This window comes from Aethalodelphis obliquidens, unplaced genomic scaffold, assembly GCF_003676395.1.
Source record: "Aethalodelphis obliquidens isolate GAN/ISIS:26980383/991018 unplaced genomic scaffold, ASM367639v1 scaffold1, whole genome shotgun sequence".
Taxonomy (NCBI): Eukaryota; Metazoa; Chordata; class Mammalia; order Artiodactyla; family Delphinidae; genus Aethalodelphis; species Aethalodelphis obliquidens.
The window spans coordinates 82126017-82139854 of record NW_020837945.1 but is presented as its reverse complement, the minus strand read 5'-3'; the positions used below and the strand labels follow the sequence as shown (position 1 = coordinate 82139854).

Sequence of the window (13838 nt, the reverse complement as noted above, 5' to 3'; positions counted from 1 at the left end):
CTAGACGGTAACGCAGGCAGTAACCTAATTGACTGTAGTTACGGTGATGAATTTTTAGATACAGCACCATCCATGAAAGAAAGATTATTATCCATGAAAGAAGTATTGATAATCTGGGCTTCATTAAAATTAAAAGCTTTTGCTCTGCAAAACACAATGTCAAGAGAATGAGAAGATAATCCACAGATTGGGAGAAAATATTTGCAAGAGACTGTTAACCAAATTATACAAATAACTCTCAAAACTTGACAATAAGAAAATGAATAATGTGGACTTCCCTGGTGGCACAGTGGTTAGGAATCTGCCTGCCAATGCAGGGGACATGGGTTCGAGCCCTGGTCCAGGAAGATCCCACATGCCGCGGAGCAACTAAGCCCGTGTGCCACAACTACTGAGCCTGTGCTCTAGAGCCTGCGAGCCACACTGTCGAGCCTGCGTACCACAACTACTGAAGCCCGTGCACCTAGAGTCTGTGCTCTGCAACAGAGAAGCCACCACAATGAGAAGCCCGTGTACTGCAACAAAGAATAGCCCCCGCTCGCCACAACTAGAGAAAGCCCGCACACAGCAACGAAGACCCAATGCATCCAAAAATAAAATAAATAAATGAATAAATTTATTTAAAAAAAGAAAATGAATAATGTGATTAAAAAATGAGCAAAGACCTGAACACACATCTCACCAAAGAAGATATACAGATGGCAGGTAAGCATACTGAAGGATGTTCAACATCATCAGGGAATTACAAATTAAAACAACAGTGGGATACCAGTACAACATACCTATTAGAATGGCTGAAATCTGGAACATCAACAACACCAAATGCTGGCTAGGATGTGGAGCAATAGGAACTCTCATGTATTGCTGGTGGGAATGCAAAATGGTACAGCCACTGTGGAAGACAGTTTGGCAATTGCTTATAAAACTAAACATACTCTTACTGTACGATCCAGCAGTTACACTCCTTTACCCAAAGGTGTTGAATATTTATCCACACAAAGACCTCCGCACAGATGTTGATAGTAGCTCTCTTCATAATTGCCCAGACTTGGAAGCAACCAAGATACTCTTAAGAAGGTGAATGGGTGAATAAGTGTGGTACATCCATACAGTGGAATCTTATTCAGCACTAAAGGTAAATGAACTATCAAGCCATGAAAAGACTTGGAGGAAACTTAAATGCATTGCTAAGTGAAAGAAGCCAGTCTGATAAGGTTACATCATGTATGATTCCGATTATATGACATTGTGGAAAAGGCAAAACCATGGAGACAGTAAAAGGATCAGCGTTTGTTAGGGATTGGGGGCGATGGAGGGATGAATAGGTAGAGCACAGGATTTTTAGGGCATTGAAACTATTCTCTATGATACTATAATGGTGGATATATGTCATTATACATTTGTCAAAGCGCATAGAATGTACAACACCAAAAGTGAACCTTAATATGAACTGTGGGCTTTAGGTGGTAATGATGTGCCAGTGTACATTCATTGATTATAAGAAATGTCCCACTGGTGCAGGGTGTTGTCAGTTGGGGGGTCATGTGGTGTGGGGATCAAGGGGTAGACGGGAAATCTCTATACCTTCCTCTGGGTTTTGCTGTGAACATAATTAAAACTTCTCTAAAAAACAACGTTTATTGATTCGAAAAATGGAATTGAAGCAGAATGTAATTATTCATACAATTTTGAGCAATTCAAGTTTATTTGCACTTACAACAACACAGATTTGGAGTATTTATAAAGGATTATTAATTAAGAGATGTACACTTGCTTGCATTATTCCAGTATTCATGTCAAAAGTAGAAATTTCAGTTCATCAGTATTACCAACTACAGATTCCTGTAATCTGCACACTGTAAGGCTTACTGATCATTTCACCCACTCCTGATGCTCTTACACTATTCTTTGTTAACTTCGATCTTTTAGTCTAAAACTTAGTCTAGTTATGTTTCCAATTTCTTTTAACCAAGAAATAGGTTTATACTACCAGATGACAGAACCTTACATTTTAGATGTAACTTAGGATACAAAGGGTCCGAAAGAGTGTTTAATCTTAAGTTTCTTAAACGTTTGTGAACAAGAGTCCATGTTACAAATAAGAAGACATTATAGTTATGCCTTAATATTAATTAGTGAATTCAGCAACTCATTGCCTGCTCAATACCTTCCCTGCGTCCAAGCTATTCGTTAAGCCAACAATACATAGACCTCTACACTAAGATTTATACCTTCTACATGTACCCTTGAATGACTCATTGATTTTGTGTCTGTGAAGAGACTCTAAAGGAAATTCTAAAAATAATAATAATTAAAGCGGTCTTATCTCACTTTTCTATTGTTTGGGAATATACCTGCCTCACCTCAAATGCCAAGTTTTATTTTTTGTTTCCACATAAAGATGATATTTCTGAAAAGATTTTGAGAGAGAATTGCTAAAGATACTTCTCTATTTTAGATGAGCAAGTTGTTATGGGCAACAAGCTTCTTGTATATATTAGGTAAGAGATTTTTAATTTATTTATCTGTGTATGCTTCTTTTACAGAATTTCTCCTATATTCTTAGAGGTACTGTCATCTATTATCTGTACAGTGCTTTTCGTTTTCCAGTGTTCTTTCATGTATAGCAGTGCTTCTGAATGGTGGGTGATTCTGTCCCCCATCCCCTCTCCCCTCCGCCAGACATTGCAATGCCTAAAGACCTTTTTGCTTTGTCACAGCTGGGGTGGAGTAGAGATGCTCCTGGTACCTGGTGGATAGAGGCCAGGGATGCTGCTGAGCATCCTGTAATGTACAGGGTAGTCGCCACAACAAAGAATTCTCTCTCCCAAAGTATCAAGAGGGCAGAGGTTGAGAAACCCTGATACAGAGTATTTTACTTTTACTACCAACAAGTCTGTGGGATATGTGTTTATCCATATTTTATATATAAGGGCAAGAGATTAGTTTGCATCACGAAGAAGTTAGTGACAGAAGTGAGCTGAAATGTTTCTGTCCTTACTCCTGGAACAGAGTTCTTCCAATAGACTATGCAGGCTCAGAACCGTGTCCCGATAGAGTTTTACATTAATAACTGGCTGGCAGACAGGCAGGAAGGTGGCAGAACTTGCTGGCACATCATTTTAGCTTCTATAAGCATCAGAGTTAACTTCGAGACCTATTTCATATCTGTTACATTGTTTTTTTAGTGTAGAAGAACATGTATAGCATTTACCTAGTACTTTATCTTCTGTACTTTAAACTTTTAAGAATATGCAGGTATCTAGCTGTCTCTAACATTCAGAATTGATGACTGCTTCAAATTCACTTAAAATTCACTTCCCCCTACCCCCAGCTGCCCAAATGAGGGCATATTCAGGAGACATTTTTATAATCCAGCCCACAAAGCAAGTCGTTGGCCATTAGGAAGGTCTGATTTGGAGGTGAAACTGTACAGTTAATTTCTCATGAGATTCTAATTCTCCCTGAAGGCTTGTCTGACTACAGATATTTTTTAGCCTAGCTCATTCCCCATCTTTATTCACCATTCTTAGAACCACTGGATTTAAAAGTCTCTGAGGGGCTTCCTTGGTGGCGCAGTTGTTGAGGGTCCGCCTGCCAATTCAGGGAACACGGGTTCGTCCCCCAGTCCGGGAGGATCCCATGTGCTGTGGAGTGGCTGGGCCCGTGAGCTGTGGCCGCTGAGCCTGCGCGTCCGGAGCCTGTGCTCCGCGGCGGGAGAGGCCACAGCGGTGAGAGGCCCGCGTACTGCAAAAAAAAAAAAAAAAAAGTATAATGATGCTGTTAGTCTCTTTCCAGATGCTGGATATGAGACTTTTAGGTAATCTGTCCTTATTCCTTCTTGCCCATTTAGTGCAGCTTGAGTTTTTCTTAGGAAAAATAAGAGAAAAGGAAAGCTGTTACTCAGTTACAGGGTGTATTATTTCACCACCATCTCTGTTGCCCACATTTTCGGAACTGGCTATCATCTTGATCTGGGCTTGGACCTGACCTAACTGACAAAAGCTGAGCCTGCTTAAACTTCAAACTACTATCTTGGGTTTGAGAAACAATGTGTTCCCGGGAAGTTATTTAGCCCATTATAAGTCACCAAATCTGTTCTCTTTCTTCTCTTCTCTTCTAGCTGTTGTCTAGCAGGTCGTGCCTATCCCCTTGGTGACATCCCCGAAGATCTTGTTCCCTTGGTTAAAAACCAGGTTGGTGCTATTTTCATAGCGTTTTTACTCTCTTGTTAAAATGCGGTAAAGACAAATTGTAATAGAGGGTTACACAGGGGTCAGGAGTTATCAGCTGTGACAGGAGAGAGGCTGCATACCACCACTGAAGCCAGTAATTATAGCTGAGAGAGGTTAGAGAAGTTATAACACAGTGGCAATTTAAAGTAAATTCAACCTGCTTTTATTTTATCCAAATGGGAATCATTGCTTCAGCAAGATACTTTGTAAGGTGAGAAAATAATCACCTTTTTTTTTTTCAACTTGCAGGTTTTTGAATTTTTAATTCGCCTGCATTCAACAGAAGCTCCCCCTGAGGAAGAAATCTATCCCTATATACGGACTTTGCTACATTTTGACACAAGAGAATTTCTAAATGTATTGGCGCTGGTAAGAAATAATACGATTCTAAGGTATTTTTAAAAGGAGTCAGGGTGATAATTTTTTTCTAATAGAAAGAAAGACAAATAATAGTCCTTATGCAAGTACAGTTTTTATGCCCTAGCAGTAAGGCAGGGTTTCAAATGTTTAATTTTGTTTTGCCACCCATATTTTCTAATTCTTTTTCTCCCTTCTACCCTTCCTTTCCTGCTTCCTTCCCCTCTCTTTCTTCTCTCCCTTCCTGTTTCTCTATGTCTGTCTGTCTGTCTCTGTTCTCTGTCTCTTTCTGACACATCCTTATTAAAAAGTTAAAGCACGGTTAGATGTGGTACATCCTTGATTTCATAAATTGTTAGTTTGTATACTAAATATGGAAGATTGCTCTGAACGACATGTGGTGGTGACGATAGTAGAAGTAACTGGAGTTGAAGTGGAACGTGGAAGCTTGCTGAAAAAACATCCTTGTACATGTTTTATTAAAGATGGATTTGGGTGAGCCAGAGTCTCTGTGAAAATGCCCCCAGGGGAATAATTATATAACACATGATATACTTTCCCAATTAAATCATATTGTAGTTTTTTAAAAAGCTTTTGATGATATGGACAACACTTACATTTTAGTGTTTAGTGAAGCAGCAGGCTCAAAAATTATTAAAAAACCAAATATTGTATGTGTACAATATTTGGAGAGAAAAAACAGGAAGGAAGTACATCTAAATATTAATAGAGATTAACTGTGTGAGATGGGGTAAATTTATTTAATGAGCATATAGTACTTTTGTAAGTTGAATAATAAGCTGTTACAATTTTTAAAAATGCCTGTGAGAACGTTGAGATCCCACTCATGTCATATTTTGCATTAGTTTAATTTGAAAATCTGATTTCAGAAGTAGTAACTTTAATAGCATAGGAAGAAGGGAAAAGAAACTTAGAAGTCAGATCTAGGGACTTCCCTTGTGGTGAAGCGGTTGAGAATCTGCCTGCCAATGCAGGGGACACGGGTTCAAGCCCTGGTCCGGGAAGATCCCACATGCCGTGGAGCAATTAAGCCTGTGTGCCACAACTACTGAGCCTGCGCTCTAGAGCCCGCGAGCCACAACTACTGAGCCCGCATGCCACAACTACTGAAACCTGCACGCTTAGAGTATGCGCACCGCAACAGAGTAGACCCCGCTCACTGCAACTAGAGAAAGCCCACATGCAGCAACGAAGACCCAATGCAGCCAAAAATAAAATAAATTAATTAATAAATTAAACAAGAGAAGTCAAATCTAGTTGGTTTAGGAGATGCCCAGAATAGAATATAAGGGTACTTAGTGTCTGGCATGTAGGATAAAAGAAACAAGAAGTGGTGGGGCTGGGGTTCAGAAAGCATGATAGAGAGCAACAAAGAATTTTACCTAATTTTCCTGTTTTAAAGGGCTGTGGTAGCACTGAAGATTGGAATTATGCTCATGTCTGAATTATGATACTGGCATTGATTGTAAGGCTGCAATAAAATCTGTCATTTACTTGACAAATATTTGAGGGTCAAATATATCACATGTACTGTACTAACTGGGTGTGTACCCTGGGCTGACAGTATATAAACCCTGCCTTTGTGGAGGAAGAGGATCCAGACTTGTAGATAAGTAATTATAGCACAGTGAAGATGTGTCACTGGAGAAGTGCAGGATGCTGTAAGAACACTTAGAAGGGGAATCTAATGGAGGGTTCAGGAAGGTGTCTTGGATGAAATGATGTCCATGGTGAGTCTCAAAGGATGTGTAGAAGTTAGGTTAAGGATAGGGAAAAATATTCTAGGCAGAAGGACAGACTATGTAAAAAGGCCTGGAAATAAGACAGAGCAATGTGTGTTCAGGTAATTGAAAAAAATCAGTATGGCCACATCTTTAAGTGTAAGGAAGCCTGCAGAGAGAGAAATTAGAGAGTTAGGTAGAGTCTCAGTTTTGTTATCCATGGTAGGAAGTTTGGACTTTATACTAGAGCAGCAGGTAGCCGTTGAAGCCTTTTAGGTAGAAAAATATCACGATTTGTAGTTTAGAAAAATTCCCTCTGGTTGTTGAATGGAAAATGGATTGAAATAAGATAAGATTGGAGGCAGGAAGATGTTAACAAAATTTTGTGGTAATCTAGATAGAAGGTAATGGTGGCTTGATTAGGGCAGTGACAGTGGGGGTAACCAAGACATGAAAGGATTTGAAAGATATTTTAGGAGGCAAATCAGCCTAAGATTTAGGGCTTAATATACAGTTGGATGTGAAAGATAAGACAAATAGGGAAGCATCAAAGATTCTTAGATTTCTGACCTGGTAAACTGGATGTATAGTGGTTTACTTGTGGATTCAACAGGAAATCAGAGGAGAAACAGGTTTCTTGGGAGATGGATGGGGCGGGGGTGGTGGTGGTGCAGAGTAATGATGAAGTGTGGTAGAGGTAGAAAATTAGCTCTCTTTTGGACTTAATGAATTTGAAATGTCTAAAAGACAAGTAGAAGCTTCCTTCTGTGTGTGCATCAAGGGTTGGCTGCATTCCCAAGTATTACAGCTGGAGAAATGGGTAAGATGTAGGATCCTAAATTCTAGATTCACTGCCTATTATGTCTACCATAATTGATTACTCATATGACCTTCCTAATTAGTATACCTTAATAAAAAGAACATTTTCAGGGAGGCACAAAAGAATTTAGATGACAGACTTTTAAATCATATTTTCCCACCTTTAAACATTTTGTAATATTTTTTTCAAATGAGGTTTTTAAATTTAGCTTTCTTGAGGTACAGTTTATACAAAATATAATTCATCCATTTCAAGAGAAGAGTGACAAACATATGCAGTCTTGTAACCACTACCACAATCTAGATATAGAACAAAAGGTCACTTTTGCAGTTTAGTACTGAGTCCCTTGCCCCTTGCAACTGCTGGTCTGCTTTATGACAGTATAGTTTCGCCTTTCTAAAATGTTATTTAAATAGAATCATACACTTTGTAGTTTTTTCTGGCTTCTTTCACTTAAAATAATGCTTTTGAGACTTATCCATGCTGTGGCTTATACCAATAAGTTGTTCCTCTTTATGGCTATGTAATTTTCTATCTTATGGATATATAATTTGATCCATTCACCAATAGTTGGTCCTTGGGGTTGTTTCCAGTTTAAGTTATTATGAATAAAGCTATTATGAATATTTACATAAAGGCCTTTGTGTGGACATATATCTTTATTTCTCTCGAGTAAATACCAAATAATGGAATTGCTGGGTCATTTGTTAAGTGTATTATTTTACTTAAGAAGAAACTGACAAGACTTTTCTAAAGTGGTTCTACCAGCTTACATTCCAGTAGTGTATGAGAGTATCAGTTCTTCATCTTCTCTCCAACACTTGGTATGGTTGATCTTTTTTTTTTTAATAAATTTATTTATTTAATTTTGGGTGCATTGGGTCTTCGTTGCTGCATGTGAGCTTTCTTTAGTTGCGGCTAGCAGGGGCTACTCTTCATCGTGATGCCCAGGCTTCTCACTGCGGTGGCTTCTCTTGTTGCGGAGCATAGGCTCTAGGCGTGTGGGCTTCAGTAGTTGTGGCATGCAGGCTCAGTAGTTGTGGTGCACAGGCTTAGTTGCTGTGCGGCATGTGGGATCTTTCCGGACCAGGGCTGGAACCCGTGTCCCCTGCATCGGCAGGCGGATTCTCAACCACTGCGCCACCAGGGGAGCCTTGTCATTTTTTATGTTGGATTTTTCTGGACTAGGAATAATAGGTGACCTTGTTGGATGGTGGGGGAAAATTACATACTATTTTCCGCATTCAAGTATCTTCTTTATTTGCTACAACCAAGTGCAATTTTTTAAATAAATAGTGTGTTTTGGGGATAGCCTATCTTCTCAATCTTTGACAGTCTCTTGTTTTAGTAGGACCTTTATCTTGAGCCACTTTCTTCTTTACCACAAGCCTCCGAGGAATATCTCTCCATTCCCTTTTCTATGTTAAAAGCTGTATCTTACCAAGGCCTCCGATCTATACTTGCCAGACCTCTTCCTTTGTTCTTCCTATTAGTCAGTGTGCTGATCCACCGGGTTGCAGACGTGACCTCATTATTTCCTCACCCAGGGTGGATTTCCCTTTTCTTTTGGAGGTGAATTCCATTTGATATTATAGGTATTCTGTTCCTACTGAAACCTCGTCACACCCTCCTTTCCTCTACCCAGTTCTGTCCTGACCTCTTTTTGGTTTTATGGGCTTTGGAGCCAACTTTGCTAATTTGGGATGTTTACTTTCCCGCTTTTATTTAAGTTGAAGTATGTAACATTTGTTGTCCTTCTGGTTTTCCCATTAGCCTGGGTTGGGTGATTCTTTTTGTTCTTTTCTACATACACGGATCTTATTGGGAGATGTGTGAAGCTGTTAGGTCAGGGGTTCACAAACCACAGTCTGTAGACCAAATCCAGCTCCATTTCGCCTCTGGCTTGTGTGAGCTAAGAGTAAATTTTTTTTTTAAGGGTTATAAAAAGAGAAGAAGACTATGTCGTACAAACCACATGTAGCCCACAAAGCCTAAAATATTTTTTCTCTGGCCCTTTACAGAGAATGTTTCTTGACCCCTGGATCAGGCTTTAGCCAACTATCATTATCTTACAGAAACCCTATAATAGTTTTTAAGGGGCTACAGAAAGAAGTTTTTTTGTTTTTTTTTTTTTTACATCTTTATTGGAGTATAATTGCTTTACAATGGTGTGTTAGTTTCTGCTTTATAACAAAGTGAGTCAGTTATACATATACATATGTTCCCATATCTCTTCCCTCTTACTTCTCCCTCCCTCCCACCCTCCGTATCCCACCCCTCCAGGCGGTCACTGAGCACCGAGCTGATCTCCCTGTGCTATGCGGCTGCTTCCAAATGTAAGGTAGATAGCTAGTGGGAAGCAGCCGCAGAAAGAAGTTTTTATGACCAAATTCACAGGTGACTTTGGACTTGAATTTTAGGTCTACCTTTGCACTTCACAAACCGTGTCATTCTCCATTAGGACATCTTTGCATGTTATTCCTCTAACAAGCATTGTATAATTAGAAGCATCTTTGTGGAATGATAATGTTTTAACATAAATGTGCCATTTTGGTGGCAGCTGTTAACTACAGTCAAAATATGTCATTATGTGTATCACAACATTCATAAGAAAGTATATCACCACTTAATTATGTTTACAGAAGTAAACTTGCAATATGTGTTTCAAAGCAGTGAATACATGGTGCCAAAAGGAAAGTGGATACAGAAATTCTTTTTTACTTGCTGTCAGTGCTGTAGTTGTTTAATACATATGTTAATTCTCCGTGGTTTTGTGTTTAGTTGAATAGCAGTTGTATTAGCAGATAGTACCTTGTCCTTGTGACGGCAGAGTGACATCTCATTTTGGCCACACGCCCTGGGAAGGGGGTGTGTGCATTTGTGTGAGTGTGTGCGTGTTTGTTGTTCTCATAAACGTTAGAACTGAGAGACTTTCTAGACCATCTTTCTGTCTTCAGGCCAGGTCATATTTAACCCACGTAAGCATCAAAATACCCTCTGTTTGAACTTTCCATATTAAGAGTTCCTACAAGTCCCCGAGGTAACTCATTTAAGCTTTTCTTAACTAACTGGCAGCAAAGCATTCTAGTTGAAGAAGAAATTTTTTTAAAAGATTTTATTTTCCTCTGTAATTAACGGGACAAATCAGTAGTTGTTGTTTAAAGTGCTTACTGTGTGTCAGACAAGAAGAGGGAAGGAAGGACATGCTAGTAAGAGAACAGCATGAGCCGAGGTACTTTGGAGAAGCTGGGGAAGCTCAGGGCCCATTTAAAGAACAGCAAGTATTCTGGTTTGAATGTAACTATGATGTAGTCTTGAAAGTTTGTGGCTCTGAAATTCTTTGTTAATCTATTGGGACAATATGTAGTCTATTTTTTTGCTTCAGGATCGTAAGCAGTAAATTATTGCTGTGTGGATTTAAACATTACTAAGGGCCAAATGTGCTAAGTGAAAACCATAGGCAGATCTTCAAGTCTTTCATCATGCTTATTTTTCAGTAAATATTTTCATTTAAATTTTTTTATAGTGAATATAATTTCAATTTCTTCATATATGCATCCTGTAGCTTCTAGGTATTTTCAGAATCTGGTGCTGTCATATACGTGGGTGCATGTTCTATTCAGAATATATTTGGCTGTACTTGAGCAGGGGCATAAAATAAAAAATGCTGTACTTGGCAGTGTTTTGAAAATAGAATGCCTGTTCTTTGTGTGTATCCTTGAGATTTTTAACATTGTGACAGAGCATCATTTCTTCCAAGTTGTCATGGAAATCATGAAAATTATTTTTCATGACAGTTAACAAACTGTATTTCAGTTATTATTCCAAATAGCATGGACGGAATGATGGCTGAGCATGTAGCATGTATTTCATCCTTTTCAAACCCTTGCTCACAAATTGCCTCTTGCCATTAGTGTTCTTTCTTTTTCGTTGCCTGTAAACTTTGCCTTCCTTTCCTGAGTCACTTTCTGGTTATATAGTAATCACTATATGTTTATACTTTTTATTTATTCAGAATACTATGCAATATTGAATACTGTAGCTTTCTATTTAACTCACTAAAAATAACTTATTAAAGGTATATCAGGAAAAACCGGATGAGGAGTGGTTACCTTATTTGGAATTTACCTGACTATTAAGAATTTAATATCTTGTTTCCTTCTAAAATTTCCAAATAATACTTACTTTTATAAATTTCTTTTTCCCTTTCAGACTTTTGAAGATTTTAAAAATGACAAGCAAGCTGTAGAATATCAACAACGTATTGTGGATATTTTGTTGAAAGTAAGTATTCAAAGAATATATGTCTCTGTATTGATGTTTATATTAAGAAAACTGAATTATTTGATAGCAAGTTCTAAAATAATCTTGTTTAATAAAGTAATATGTTGCAATCATTTAAAAATTTTATTATGCTGTCTTAGTACTTTATTCAGCTTTTGAAGACAAAGCATTCATTCAAAAAATATAATGTATCTCAGCTACAGAGTGCTACTCTTGAGAAATGCATATTGTGATAATTCCTATATTAGTGTGATTACATTCAGAAATGGACACTAACTTCAGAATGCTTTGAGAAATAACTAATGTGAAGAGTCTCCTTCTGTCTCATACCAACACCACTGTGTTGCTAAGGTAGTGCCATACATAGTTTTGCCATGGAACTGAGATGATGGTGACACTTAAGAATGATTTGAGGCACACAGAGATGATCATCCCAATCTAAATCTAACTAGATTCAGTTGAAAGCTATCTTGAGATTCATACTGTTGCTAGTGAATGATTCCTTTTCTGTCCATCTGCACAGCTTCAGCCACACCAGTTTCTTCTTGTAGTTGAAAGCTTAGAATTTTCGTCCTGTTCATTTGGCTATAAAATGGAGATTTCATCCTCTTAGTAACTTTTAGATTATTTTGGACAAGAGACTAAAATTAAAATATTCTCTAGTTGTGCATAACATTAATGCATTAATTACATTTATAATAGTTCTTCATAATTTTCAAAGCTCATTTATATACATGATCTCATTTGAGCTATTTATTGACCTTGTAAGATAGGCAGTGATGAATAGGAGAATAGAATTGCTAAGCTCCCAAATAATGCCAGTTTGATCCAGGTGGCTAGTATGGAGAATTTTCACCTAGATTTCCAAAATACCTTCCCAAATGGTCTTATTCTTGTCCTTCTTTTTTTTTTTTTTTTTTTTTTGCAGTACGTGGGCCTCTCACTGTTGTGGCCTCTCCCATTGCGGAGCACAGGCTCCGGACGCACAGGCTCAGTGGCCATGCATGGCTCATGGGCCTAGCTGCTCCGCGGCATGTGGGATCTTCCCGGACTGGGGCACGAACCCATGTCCCCTGCATTGGCAGGCGGACTCTCAACCACTGTGCCACCAGGGAAGCCCCTCTTGTCCTTCTTTAATTCATGATCTTACCTCTCCTCTACCTAATATTCTTCTGTGGCTCCCCCTTGGCTCAGTTGAAATTAAGTTCTGCTGTGAGAGAAAGTTCAAAATAATAATAGCTTGTTATGGAAATCTAGTTGTCTCCTATAAGTCTGGAGGGTAGGCAACCTGATCTAGTAGAGTAGCTTCACAAACTTATCAGTGATGTACATTCCTTCTATCTTACTGCTGTTATTCTTAGTATGTGGTTTGTGTCTTTTGGCCCAAAACGGCTGCTGAAGCTCCAGCCATCACCTCTGCATTCTAGCCAGCCTGAATGCAGAAAGAGATGAAGAAGAAAGTGTTCTTTCTTTCAGAAAATTTTTTAGAAGTTGTGTACTGCAATTCTGCTTATATCATGTTGATCACAGCTTAGATATATGGCCCCTTAGATGCTAAGAGAGACTGAGAAATGTACTCTATTTTGTGGGTGGCCATGTGTTTAGCTAAAAATGAGGAGTTCTGTTTCTAAATTAGAAGGAAGGAACAGATGTTGGAGCACAAGTACTAGTTTCTGCCATACCCATCTAAACTGTTTAACACGACATCCAAGATGCTTCTATATTTTCTGGTCCCTGACTACTTCTCTATAACTGCTCCCCTCTCTGACCCTCCTCACTGCTCCCACCCCCGCCATTCTGTATTATGAACTCCTCAACAGTTTTGTGTTTTTGTTTGTTTTGGCCACACTGCACAGCTTGCAAGATCTCAGTTCCCCAACCACGGATTGAACCTGGGCCACAGCAGTGAAAGCCCAGAATCCTAACCACTAGGCCACCAGGGGACTCCCTTCTCAACAGTTTTAAATTGTTGGAATTCAGTGAACTTTCTGTGTCACCTTTACAGCTTATGTTCTTTGTGTGAGTTTTCTTTTATCCCACCATGCCTTTTCTTTCCCTTTCCCTGCCTGGCAAATTCCTAGCCATTTTCCAAGACATAACTCAAATATCATCCATGAGAAACTTTTAGAACCCTCTCTCACACTTCCAGTTTGATTATTTGCCCCTTCTCTGTGTTCATGTAATACTTCATGCTACACTTGGCATACTGTAGTAATCGTTTACATGTATATTTTCCTAGCTGGAATGAATTTCCTGTAGGTAGCAACTGTAAGGATTTTTTTTTTTTTTTTTTTTTTTTGGTCATTGTTTTAACATGCCCAGAAACAGAAACATGTCCAGCACAATGCCTGCAACCTGGTAGATGTTCAAGAAATGTTTGCAAGTTGATTGAATTAGAAT

The 13838-nt window shown here is 38.7% G+C and overlaps 1 protein-coding gene across 2 annotated transcripts in view; it reads left to right on the top strand.

Annotated features, from left to right (window-relative positions):
* The window catches only part of VPS8 (VPS8 subunit of CORVET complex), a 298981-nt gene that overhangs the window by 132261 nt on the left and 152882 nt on the right, over positions 1-13838 (top strand). For both annotated transcript variants that reach the window (XM_027109813.1, XM_027109805.1), the window contains 4 exons: positions 2459-2501; positions 4124-4196; positions 4485-4604; positions 11367-11438. In XM_027109813.1, coding sequence (XP_026965614.1) covers positions 2459-2501; positions 4124-4196; positions 4485-4604; positions 11367-11438 — 308 coding nt within the window. The remainder of the gene's footprint in view (positions 1-2458; positions 2502-4123; positions 4197-4484; positions 4605-11366; positions 11439-13838) is intronic.